We start from the raw sequence: 13,305 nt of genomic DNA on the forward strand, positions 1-13,305 counted from the left end.
TAACCATCTATGCATTAAAACCAGAAACTCAAATTAACGTTGTGCTATGAGACAACTATGACATTAATATGTACACAGGGTTTATTGTATTAAATGTGCATTATATTCCTGAATCCAAGTGCTTCTGCATGCAAGCAAAGTCTATATTTCTGGATGGGGTTGCTGTGGGGCATCAGATGAGATGGACACTATCCATCTCCAACAACTGATGCAACATGGTGCAACTGGGAAGAAGCATCATCATTCAGGTTCACCATCAGGGGAAATTAGCTTTGCCTGATCTATTCATTACTTTCTGTGTCATTTAACTGCCCGATTTACTTCATTTAGCGATGGACCTTTCAACTAACGCTGGAGGCCTGATCCTTGTAACAAATTCCCATAGGAGACACAAAGCATGCGTGTGCGCTAGAGTATGACCACAGTGATGTAGCACATACCATAAGATCACTGCTGAATGCCCTGTAACTTTCTGAATCACACATTGCAGGCAGATGGAGCACAGGACGGCAAGTTTTAAGAATACATTCTGCATACAACAGTTGTTGGCCATTTTTCAGCTAAAATGTTGTTGGGAAGCACACAAAAACATAGCAGAACTCGGAAGGAATTTCGAGCCCCATGTGTTCATGCTAAGCAAGTACTGCACAGAATAAAATGCATCCGAGGTCAAAAACTCTGGTGTAGCGAAGGACAAGACAGCATTAGCCTGTTTTGGTGCGACTCCTCCATAATCCACTGATAATACACATGTATTGGCTGGATATTCTATGTACGTCCTGCGATGTTTCTCTGCCTGATATTGTCAACAGAGGAATACATGGCAATGGAAAATTAAAGAGTGGATGAAGAATCAAGTGGAAATTGAAACAAATCATAAATCTTTAAAGCCCCAATGACAGAGTTCAACCCATTTTCCTTCTCCTCCGTGTCTGCCCATGTCCCAGCTACCGGATGATGTGGTTTGATGTGCTATACAATTCTCCCAGTTATCAAAGGGATTAAGTTCTGAAAAAAACTTCCCACTTGCAGTAATTTGTCGAGCAGCAGTACAGTAAACGTTTAATTTTCAGAGCGATAACCAATTGTTTAGGAGAGTAAAAAAAGGCATTGAGAAGTTAGTCTTCGCCTCGCTGGAAGTATGCAGGAAATCAAAAACAATCCCTGGTCATTTGAAGAACTCATTCATTGAGTGGCCTCCATTACTAGATGGAAGCACGCAGTTGCACAAGAGTGCTCAGTTTTTCCATTTTCATAATTTGACTGCCTCCTTTCTAATGACTGAAACAAAAACAATTAGATATCGCTGGCTTATACCAGTCCTGTCTTTTATTAAGCAGTATCCAGATGTGTCCCCCACCCGCTCTGAAGTCAACAAAACCTTCATAAAGTAATAAATTAAAGGATTTATTTTTAATTCCCCCAAGAAATTTGATTCAGTTAATGTTGATAATAAGGAACTGCAAATGCTAGCTTACAAAATAAGGCACAAACTGCTGGAGAACTCAGCGGGTCAGGCAGCATCACTGAAACATAGAAACATAGAAAATAGGTGCAGGAGTAGGCCATTCGGCCCTTCGAGCCTGCACCGCCATTCAATATGATCATGGCTGATCATCCAACTCAGTATCCTGCACCTGCCTTCTCTCCCTACCCCCTTATCCCTTTAGCCACAAGGGCCACATCTAACTCCCTCTGAAGAACGTGTTTCAGTTAGATTGATTGCGGGGGATAGATGGGGGGGGGGGGCGAGAATGCAGGAGAAGGGGCAAAACAGAGCCTGTCGAGTGGTAGGCGGATACAGGTGAGGGGAGTGTTGGATGGACAGGTGGCTAATCCAAGGTTGAAGATGAAGATGTGATACAAAGGGATTGAAAAGTTGAACATTGTAAAACCAGAGGAAGGTATGCGAGTGGATGGGGAGGGAAGACTTTTGTTTTTCCATTGTCATGATTTAACAAGACTCCTTTCTATTGACTTAATGAAGCATTTGTAAAGTAACAAATTAAATTAAAGTATTTTTTAAGAAATTTAATTGTTAATGTTGGGGAAGGAAAAAGCTGCAACATGGAAACAGCAGTAAAACATTTTCAATATGGCTCAAGTTGTGCAATAGCACCTTGAATGTGCTGACACTGTACAACTCTAACAAAGGGTTTTGCCCAAACTCTCAAGAAACCCTCGTGCTTAAAAAAGTCCTAGTTTTAATCTCTTTCCAGTGCAGAGAATGGCATGAAAAATGTGTCATTTACCTCCCCAGGGAAGATAGCATGTCACCCTGAATTGGTGATATACCAGTCATTTCCAGCTCAGCAGACCGGGAAGCTGTGTTTGTTGCCCAAGTTGGACATACGCAGCTATGGAAACCTAGTGAGGAGGAAAATTGTAGACAATTCTCTGGAAGAGAAGATTTGGATGAAATTTTCATTCTGAGCTATTAAAGCTATCAAATTCTCTCAACACATTGATTCCTCAAAGCAAGCATTGTTTTTTTTCACATGAGCAGTTTCATACAACTATCATTTACTACACAGCTTCAGAGTCAAACTCATTGAAGTGGAAGTTGAGTCCTCAAAAAGCAGAAGCAAATAAGGAGGGCAGGTTCCTTTTCTTAAGCGACCGAGATTTTATGGCAATTCAAACATTTAACGATCACCTTTATGATTGTATACGGAAATTGAATTTAAATTTTGAAATTGCGGGATTTGGACTCTTGTCCTTAATATAATCATGAAGATTTGTGATTTGTGGGTACAATGAAATAACTTTAACAAGCACCTACTAATTTTACAACTATTCATGACTATCAATAATACACAAGAATAGTACATGGAGAAGAATTATGGGACAGCTCTTCCATTACTGTCCATTAAGGCAGAGATAGATAGATTCTTGGTTAGTACAGGTGTCAGAGGTTATAGGGAGAAGGCAGGAGAATGGGGTTAGGAGGGAGAGATAGATCAGCCATTATTGATTGGTGGAGTAGACTTGATGGACCGAATGGCCTAATTCTACTCCTATTCCTTAGGACCTAATTGCCCCGGTCACTTACTGCCTGCCCCAGTGTCGCACTGCTTCACTCAGTTACCCTCAGGCTCAGCCGATAAGGAGGAATTTGATTCCGAACACTTCAGCATGTCCCAGTGCAGCCCATAGGACACATAGAACCAACGGACACACCAACAGCAAATCCAGTACTTTCAGGAGCACTAAATGTTTGTTTAGATTTGTCAACACCATTGACATTCAGAAACGTTCAGTAGCACTGAAGTCACGGATTCATGTGAATAAGAAACATGACCCTCAGCCCGCCATGTCATGCCATCGATCAAACCCACATGGATACTCATCAAAATTACCAGCAAAACTCTCAATACCTTGATGACTGATGTGCTTTGCTCCCTTAATCTGTTAAACCAGTGACTTCATGTGTTGAAAGGTCATGCAGATACTGGTATGCACCGAAGATAGACACAAAATGCTGGAGTAACTCAGCGGGACAGGCAGCATCTCTGGAGAGGAGGAATGGGTGATTCCCATTCCTTGAAGAACACCCATTCCTTCTCTCCAGAGATGCTGCCTGTCCCGCTGAGTTACTGCAGCATTTTGCGTCTATCTTCGACATTTAGTGTTACCACTTTGCCATTCTCTGTTTTTACTTTCTTAAATATCCCTCCATAATTCCTATACTTGAAAAGAACCTCCCTTTTTTTCAGTTCTTTCTACCTGCTGTTCACCACTTATTTTTATCTCTTTATTAAGCCCCCAATATCCCTTGACATCTAACATTCCTTGGACTTTCTTTTATTTCCTTTTCAAAAACTTGTTGTCCTATGGGATACGTTAATAACTAAAAATATTGTTAAAGATGATTTCAAATAAACGAAACCAAACACTAAAAATGAACTCAAACCATTGCAACCAACATTAATAAGTGATGAAAATGTTTTTAAACTTTCTCCTAGAAATCAAAATTTCCATTCATCTGAATGCGAACTGCAGTGCTCGCATCAGGTTTAATGCCCTGTTGGTACAGAGCGCAGGATTCTCAGCCAGAGGGATGTGAATCTTATGGGGGATCGGGCAACCCCATTATATTCCATGACGGGTCCATTGACAGAGCCACAGGCAAAAGCAACACCATAAAGGGCGGCACAGTGGGGCAGCGGTAGAGTTGCTGCCTTACAGCGCTTGCAGCGCCGGAGACCCGGGTTCAATCCCAACTACGGGTGCTGTCTGTACGGAGTTTGTACGTTCTTCCCGTGACTGCATGGGTTTACTCCGAGATATTCAGCTTCCTCCCACACTCCAAAGATACGGAATGTAGGTTGGTGGGGGCGCTGCCAGTCGGCTGCCCTGTCAGCAGCGTGTCCATTATTTCAATTTTTTTTGTTTTTTTTTGGTTTGCCTAAGTGTTTGTTTTGGGTGTTTCTCGGTGTGTCTTGTGTGGGCGGTGGTGGGGGGGGGAGGAAGGGGCAAACCGTTCTTCAGTCACCCTTGACGGTGAGGCTACTTTTTCCATGTCGCTTCTCTGCCTCCCCTCTCACGACCTAACAGCTTGGATTGGTGCGGCCTTTCCTGGAGTCGGGCCTGGAGCATCAGCAGCGGGCGCAGCCTGGACTTTTTCCATCACGGAGCAGGCGAACCCTTGCCGGCGGACGCCAGAGAGGAGATCTCCGATCGCTGGCCCGCGGACTACGACATCCTGAAGCCGCGGTCTGCGGAGCTTCTAACCGCGGGCGCAGCGTGGACTTTCCATCGCGGAGCCTGGGATCCCTCACGCGAGAAGAGCTCCCACCGCTGGCCTGCGACCTATAACATCCTGAAGCAGCGGACTCCGGTAGGAAAGTGCCGATTCGGGCACTCCAAGCCGAAGAGTGTGTTCGACCGTTCATGGCCCTGAACAAGGGAGGAGGACTGGCTGAACTTTGTTGCCTTCCACCACAGTGAAGAATGCTGTGGTGGATGTTTGTGTTAAATCTTATTGTGTATTGTGTGTTCTTTTTAAGTGTATCGCTGCTGGCAAATTCATTTCACTGCACCTTCAGGTGTATGTGACAAATAAAATTGACTGACTTGACTTTCATTGGCTTGGTGCGTGTATAAATTGTCCCTAGTGTGTGTAGGATAGTGTTAATGTGCGGTAATTGCTGGTCGGTGCGGACTCGGTGGGCAAAGGGCCTGTTTCCACGCTGTATCTCTAAACTAAACTAAAAGATGAACATCTGGCCGGCCACATCCAGCTCTGATGGAAGACAGCCCTGAGGATACCACAATATGTCCGAGTTTGAGCACTGCAGTCAGGACACACCTCCCACCAGGTTTCTAATATTCAGGGGAACCAACAGACACTGACTGTATTAGCAAGCACTTACCCCAAAAGCAGGTGAACAGATATGTAAGCATCAGCCAAATTAATTTTACAATGGAAAATGTAGTGCCTGTGGAATTCATTGCCACAGACACTGTGGAGGCCAAGTCATTGGTCTTTTTAAAAGCAGAGGTTGATAAGATCTTGATTAGTATGGGCGTCAAAGGTTAGGGGAGAAGGCAGGACAATGGGGTTGGGAGGGAAAAATAGACCAGCTGTGATCGACGGCGAAGCAGACTCGATGGGCCGAATGGCCTAATTCTGCTCCTATGTCTTAATGAAGCACCAATACGTCTCAGGCACATCCTCACATGGGCAAAGAGGCAGAAGTCTGAGTCATGCCTGATCACTAGATCTATTATTCTATCTAATTTGAAAAGTATGGAAGACACGTACATCAGCCACCATAAGCACACACATTTCGTGCGGTTCGGCGCCCTCTCTCATCAGGAATAATTGATGGAATAATTTGAGAAAGGACATACTTGCAATTGATGGAGTGCAGCGTAGACTCACCAGGTTAATTCCCGGGATGCCAGGACTGACATATGAGCAAAGAATGGGTCGGCTGGGCTTGTGTTCACTGGAATTTAGAAGGGTGAGAGGGTATCTTATAGAAACCTAAAATACTCTTAAGGGATTGGACAGGCTAGATGCAGGAAAAATGTTCCCCATGTTGGGGGAGTCCAGAACCAGGGGTCACAGTTTAAGAATAAGGGGTATGCCATTTAGGAGTGAGATGAGGAATTGTTTTTCACCCAGAGAGTAGTGAGTCTGTGGAATTCTCTGCCACAGAAGGCAGTGGAGGCCAATTCACTGGATGTTTTCCAGAGAGAGTTAGATTTAGCTCTAAGGAATCAAGGGATATGGGGAAAAGGCAGGAACGGTGTACTGATTTTGGATGATCAGCCGTGATCATATTGAACGGCAGCATTGGCACGAAGGGCAGTGTTGCCTACTCCTGCATCTATTTTCTATGTTTCTATGTTTCTAAAATGCTGGAGGAACTCAGCGGGACAGGCAGCATTTCTGGAGAGAAGGAATGGGAGACGTTTCGGGTCGAGAAACATGCATATTCATGGGAACTCTGAGTAGGAAACATCTTTGGCAAATTAACAAATAATTTTTGAATAAGCCAAATGGATATTTAATAAGTGCTTCCCTTTCACGGGTTATGCAACGTTATAATAGGTTTGTTATTTCAGTATTGACCTACTTACCAATAAATGGCTGATTCAATCTTACTCATTTGGTTGCAGTAACTCCAGTGCCAAGTTTTTCCCATTTAATTTCCCTATTTAAGAACTGCTTTATGTCTACTATTGCGAGCAAGCCAGCAACCAGGTTGACTAAAATATAATTAAATAACTTTTTGTGAACTTAAATGCAAATGAATGCTATTCCTCTTCCTCCCCCCACCTCGGCAACTTCCAAGGTCTGCCTCATTGTGTGCATCCTGTCATCATTAATATAAAAACAATTCAAGGAATTTTATTTAGAGATACAGCGCGGAAACAGCCCCTTCGGCTCACCAAGTCCACGCTGATCCTACACACAAGGGGCAATTTACGGAAGCCAATGAAACTACAAACCTGAATGCCTTTGGAGTGTGGGAGGAAACCGGAGCACCCGGAGAAAACTCATGCGGTCACAGGGGAAAAGTGCAAACTCCGAACAGACAGCACCCGCAGTCAGGAACGAACCTGGGTCTCTGGCGCTGTAAGACAACTCTACCTCTGCACCACTAGGCTACCCTATGGCACAGTCCGCTCTTATTCCTGGGCAAATTCACCTTGGAAACATTTTGCAGCTGCTTGAATTGCTTCTCAGCATGTACGAGTCAAAGAAATAGATCAGTCCAGCAAAATTCTTAGGTTTGAAAAGCATCATTCACCCTTAATGATTTTACTTCCACTTTCCTGACATTGGTTGGTAGTTGCTACAAATAATTGGAATCTGAGCAGAATTCAACAGGTACGTCTTTTGAGACAGTAATCTGAGTGGATGGAACCGAACATTATGGATGCATAAACCGCCACCCACGTGCACCTCCTGCAATTTGTGATTAGTCCCATGATCTGGGAGTAATCACGTTGCCAACCAAATAAAAATAAATCTAGCCATAGCTATTTAGGGTTGACATAATAACATCACTGTAAGTGATGTTATTTTCAGCCCCGATATGGAATCTGCCCCAGGTGAGGTTCAGGACACCGACAGTCTCACACCCACAGGCAGTGGATTCAGAATGGATTGGTTACAAACTTGTACTTTTTACTGGTTTGCTTTTTTCCTCATTTATCCATGTTGTTGTCTCCCTTCTTCGACTCTCTCCAAGCTGACTTCAATTGGCCCTTATTTACAGGAGTCGGAACTGCTGTCTCATAGCAGGAGCCACCTCTGGTGCTGCCCGAGTGAAGTTTTCATGTTCTCCCTGTGACTGCATGGGTTTCCGCCCACATTCAAACAACAGAATGCTTGGTTTACTCATCCCTTCTCACCCAAACCATCCCCTCCTCAGCTACTTTCCAATGCAACCTCGGTAGAAGTAACAACTCTCCTGAAACCTTCTCCCTCACCACCATCCAGGGATCCTAGCAGTCCTTCCAGTTGAGACAGAGACTCACCTCCTCTAACCTTATATACTGCATCCGGTGTTCCCGATGTGGCCCCATTTACTTTGGCATCCGGTGTTCCCGATGTGGCCCCATTTACTTTGGCAACACCAATGTAAACTCGGCGACCGTTTTGCCAAACACTTGCGTTCAGTCCGCCATGTCTACTAGATCTGCTGGTTGCTAACCATTTTAACGCCCCTTCCCATTCTGAACTGTCTGTGCTGGGACACCTCCATTTCCAGAGTGAGGCCACACACAAACTGGTGGAATAGCACCTTATATTCCGCTTAGGTAGCTTACAACCCAACAATATGAACACTGAATTATCCAATTTCAAGCAATGAACCAAACCCCCACCCCGGCTGCTTCCCCCCCCCCTTTTTTTTTACCCCCATTCCACCTACATTCCTTCTCTGGCTTCACAATTCACAGCTTATCAATCCATATCTCACCTTTCGTCTTTACATCTCTGGCCTTTGTCCAACCATCTGCCCATCAAAAACTAACTTCACCTGTATCCATTTTATCACTTGCCAGGCTTTGTCCTGCCCCTTCCTCTCTTTCAGCTTTCTGCTAGGCCCTCCCCCGACCAAATCACATCTGAAGAAGGGCCCCGACCCAAAACATCACCTATCCATGTTCTGCAGAGATGCTGCCTGACCCGCAAGTTGTGTCTTTTCTTCTAACATACAGTAAATGCTTGATAGATGGTACAGTCTGGTAGGAGTAAGGGTCATGTTTTTGTTGTCTAACTATCATTTTTACACATTTACAGTGATTCTCCTGAAGCGCGTGCATTCAGAAGCAGGCGTTCCCGACATGCTGACATTCATACAAGAATCTGTTGGCAAATGCCTGTGCATCTGCTGCTCTTTCCCTGTAGAAATGAGTACAATGCAACCTGATGGGCTCGCTAAAAATGTTCAATCCATGGCATTTTCTGCAAAGCCAATCACTCCAGAAATTTCTGAGCTCCTGCACCTTTGGTTTTATGATGTTACGAAATATAAACTTTTTTATTAGAATGGCATTTTTGGTGCTTGCCATTAAAAGTCTTCCAAACGCCCCCTCTTTATTAGTCTCACATATTCCAATCATGTTTTGTAACAACCCTATCATCATAAACAGAGACTGGACTTTGTGCCTTCCCCCACAGTGGTATCCATTGTGGGGGGATGATTTTTTTGTCTAATGTAATCCTGTAAGTCTGTGTCCAAGATGGCTGCCGTGAAGAGAGAGTGGACGCTGGCGCGCTTTGGTTGCCGCTGCTCTCTCTTCACATTGTGTTTTTGATTTTCTGTTTTTGGACTGAATTCTGTTTTTAATTTGTGTCTGTGATGTCCTTATTACTTATTTTATTCTGATTATATGTTTTTATTCCTATTAATCTATGTAAGGTGTCCTTGAGATGTCTGAAAGGCGCCCATTAAATAAAATGTATTATTATTATTATTATAAACAGAGTACTCCTGTCTAAAAAGTGCTTTTATAATATAATACCCTTGACTATCTAGTTTTCCAAAAGATTCAATTAAATGCATGTTATTTTTTTCCGTAATTCCTCAATCCATCTTTCTACCGTGTCATCTAAATTACAATAAGATATGGGCAGCAGATAGCAAGGATTTAAAAAAATGAGAGTTACTTAAAGTATAATGTTTTGGTCCACATTACATCCCAGTAAATCCAAGGGAGATTAGCTTTAAAGGTGTTTGCTCCACTCAAAGTACCCATCCCTCCATCAAATGACAAATGGCTTGCAAAGTTAAAATGATTCAAGGAGAACATAACTCACTTATTTGACACACAGTCTACTAACATCACCTAAATAAAACATCAACATGAATGCATCTGTACCCTTTCGGATGAAGTTATAACTTCACTCAGTGGAATTCAAGAGAGAATACATCATGTTAATTGAGATTCGCAGCACTCAGTCTATTACTTGCTTGAATACAATAACAAAATAAAATCCAAGCTTTAGACCCCTCATCAGACACAATTAGTTTGATGCCGAACCTTGGCAAATAGGATCTAAAGTAATAGTGAGAATAGATTTATTTTTTTTTAAGTATAACACAAGAAAAAAATAATCTTTACAGTTAGCATAAAAGAGCCAATATACCAAAGCAATCAATTAGTAACCTTTGTAATATTCTCAATGACATTGAGAATGCAAATAGACACTTCCAGACTGAACTGGTGGATGGCTGCTGGACAAGTGTGTCAAGACATGCACTTCCTACAAGGTTAAACCAAGATTAAGTGACAAGGACGCATCACTCAGAGATGAGCTCAATATGCTCGCTTTGAGAATGCGTATTGATGGAATATGATAAAGAAGGAAGGTGGGGGAAAGAAATGTAGAATCAGAGAGGGGGATAGTTGGTAGAAGGGAACAGATTGCAGGGATGGGGCAGAGGATAAATGGGTGACCTGGAATAGGGAAGAAAGAGAGATGGAATGGAATGGAATACTTTATGGTCACATGTGACAAGGCACAGTGAAAATCTTGCTTACATACCCACGGTATGCAAAAAGTCGCCACATATGCCGCTGACAGAGTTACAAAGTAGCGACTATTTTCATGGCTCCTCCTTTGTGCTTCCCCCTCCCCTCCCCCTCGCCCACTCCTAGTCCTCCATTGTTCTCCCCACCCCCCTCCCCCTTCCCAGGGGTCCTCCCTCACCGGGTCCTAAATTGTTCATTGTTCTGCCCTCTCCACCCCTCATGGTAGTTTCATCAACCAACATCATACACACCCTAGGTACACAAAAATGCTGGAGAAACTCAGCGGGTGCAGCAGCATCTATGGAGCGAAGGAATTAGGCAACGTTTCGGGCCGAAACCCTTCTTCAGACTGATGACACCCTTTTGCCTTGTCCACATATCACCTCAGCCATGGTTACTACAATGTTTTCTCCCTCATCTGCTTATCAAACCCTCCTCACCTGGATCACTCGCTGTTGCTTGCCCAACGACATCCCAACTCTACCATCTATCTCCCTCTGCCCCATCAGTCTGAAGAAGGGTCTCAAGTCGAAACATCAATTCTCCATTTCCTGCCACAAATGCTGGTTGACCCGTTGAGTTCCTCCAGCAATTTGTTATTATTTTATTGGAGAAAAGACATTATATTACAGTACTTTTTCTTCAGTGCACATTTGGAGGCAGAGTCGGTACAGACCTTCCCCAACCTACAGGCATTTAGAGAATCCACTTATATTGCTTTGCTCCTTACTGAGACTTGCCTGGCAACCTGTCAGGATGCATCAGTCCACAGCGCTCAGTGGCACCAAATACTGTGGCAACCACAGGCAATCTTCCTCACCAATCCATCCTGGTGCATCAGACCCTCTGATCATACTCTCCCATCACTACTCATTAAGCAATAATAATTTTTTGAAGTCAAGAGTGCATTTTTGTAGTCATCCATTAAATTGCTCAAGCCAAAGATGCAGCGGCCAAGCTGAGGTTCAGCAACTGTGATTGGTAACAGGTCAACACATTAACACTGTGATGATAATGACACAGACCTGCAGTTTCATTAAGAAACCTGGCAATGGAAACCTCATAATGAACGATCTTAATCTGGCCGGAGCTTTCACAAAAATGTTAAAGTGACCCAAAACACACGAACATCATTAATATTGTAAAGCTATTCCTGACCTTGTGATTTTCCAGTCAGCAAGTGAATATTTTTACTTTGTGATCCAAGGAATTACTCATATAAGCTTGAGAATTGTAAGTGACCCTTGTTTACTGCCAGATTCATATTTGATTAAGATCCAATAATATGCATTCACATTTTGCTTTGTAAAAATGAAATTAGCAAGTTGGATGAAATCAAGTTCTGAACAAAAATATAGTTTTTACCAAAGCTTTAAGAGTTTGAAAGATACTAAAGAAATGTGGGGCAGTCACGAGTTTGCCAACCTGTTGTGTTGCTGCAATTAAAAAAAACCATTATGCCATTTTGCTACATATGACAATTGAACGCTCTTATTTCTTGTTCAAAGAATGTCGCAAAGTAATACAGATATTGACTGAAAACGCTTTTTGGGAACATCCTCTTAAGAGAAAACAAGGGCATAAAATATTACACCCATGGTTAAAATGAATGCAGGTGTTGATAATGTTATGATTAATTCATTTTAAACACTGCAGATTAATGGTGCTAATTTCTTTTGCACAAAGTTAGTATACAGTGTATGGATGTGCAGTACATATGCTGTGAAATGAACGTACCCCTGCTGCTTAACATTCTACAAAAATAATGGCATTATAGTAATTAAAATCTTAATCCAGCATATCACAATAAAAGACCATAAAAGTCCTGAAAACAATGATAGCATCCATTCCAGTATGAATTAGTGCCACACATGCAGAACGATGCTTACATCTAGTTTTGTAGCACAAGTAATCTAAGTCACAAATAATGGTTGAGTGAAGTCAGGACAAAGGAGCGAGCAACATTCAAAAGATCATGCAGCAATAACAGACCTTTTGAGGGAGGTCCGTTTTTTGGTCAGGAGACATAACGTAAGCAGCGTGCGTGTAGGCATAGCTTTTGTAGCGCTTAGAAGGTGAAGGAGTGCACACGTGGCCTTGTGTGACACAGACCGTGACCTAGAGGAGGGAAATTGGGAAAAGCAGACAAACATTGTGGAAAGTGGTCAGCAAGTAGAAACAGATGAGAAATGCACACACACATGCACGCAGACACACATACACATACACACACACACATACGAAGTGATGAGGTAGTTCCAGTCATGTCACAAGGAAACCTGACAATTCAACACCATTACTGTGTTTCTGTCCTTCACTCCAACAGTAATAAAAGACAGGACTGAAAATTCTTCCATCGCTCTCAAATCCAGGTTAAATAATTGACACTACTGGTGCAAATTGTCCACACAGCCTAAGAGGTATGTGCCAACGTTTCACCGATTAAGGCAAAACATCACACTTCTGTGCGGCCTTCCATCCAATGTCCTTTCTACAAGTGTCAGTGACACACTGTTCGCTGGGATATCACTGGCTTTGCATCATTTTATTAACTTTGGTTCAATTGGGCATCATGGTGTCATAGCAGTGGAGTTGCTGCCTTACAGTGCCAGAGACCCTGGTTCGATCCTGACCAGGGGTGCTTGTCTGTATGGAGTTTGTATGTTCTCCCCGTGACCTGCATGGGGTTTTTCTGGGATCTCTGGTTTCCTCCCACACTACAAAGACAGACAGGTTTGTAGGTTTATTGGCTTGGTAATATATGGTGAATTCTCCCCAGTGTGTATAGGATAGTGTCTGTGTGAG

The 13,305-nt window shown here is 43.0% G+C and overlaps 1 protein-coding gene across 12 annotated transcripts in view; it reads right to left on the reverse strand.

Moving 5' to 3' along the window:
- dmd (dystrophin) overlaps positions 1-13,305 on the reverse strand; it is a 1,663,772-nt gene that overhangs the window by 1,088,622 nt on the left and 561,845 nt on the right. For 11 of the 12 annotated variants that reach the window (XM_033033203.1, XM_033033205.1, XM_033033195.1 and 8 more), the window contains exon 9: positions 12,493-12,618. The exons of the other annotated variant lie outside the window; for it this stretch is intronic. In XM_033033203.1, the coding sequence (XP_032889094.1) occupies positions 12,493-12,618 (126 nt within the window). The remainder of the gene's footprint in view (positions 1-12,492; positions 12,619-13,305) is intronic. 12 annotated transcript variants of the gene reach the window in all.

This window comes from Amblyraja radiata, chromosome 14 (genome assembly GCF_010909765.2).
Source record: "Amblyraja radiata isolate CabotCenter1 chromosome 14, sAmbRad1.1.pri, whole genome shotgun sequence".
NCBI classification, from domain to species: Eukaryota; Metazoa; Chordata; class Chondrichthyes; order Rajiformes; family Rajidae; genus Amblyraja; species Amblyraja radiata.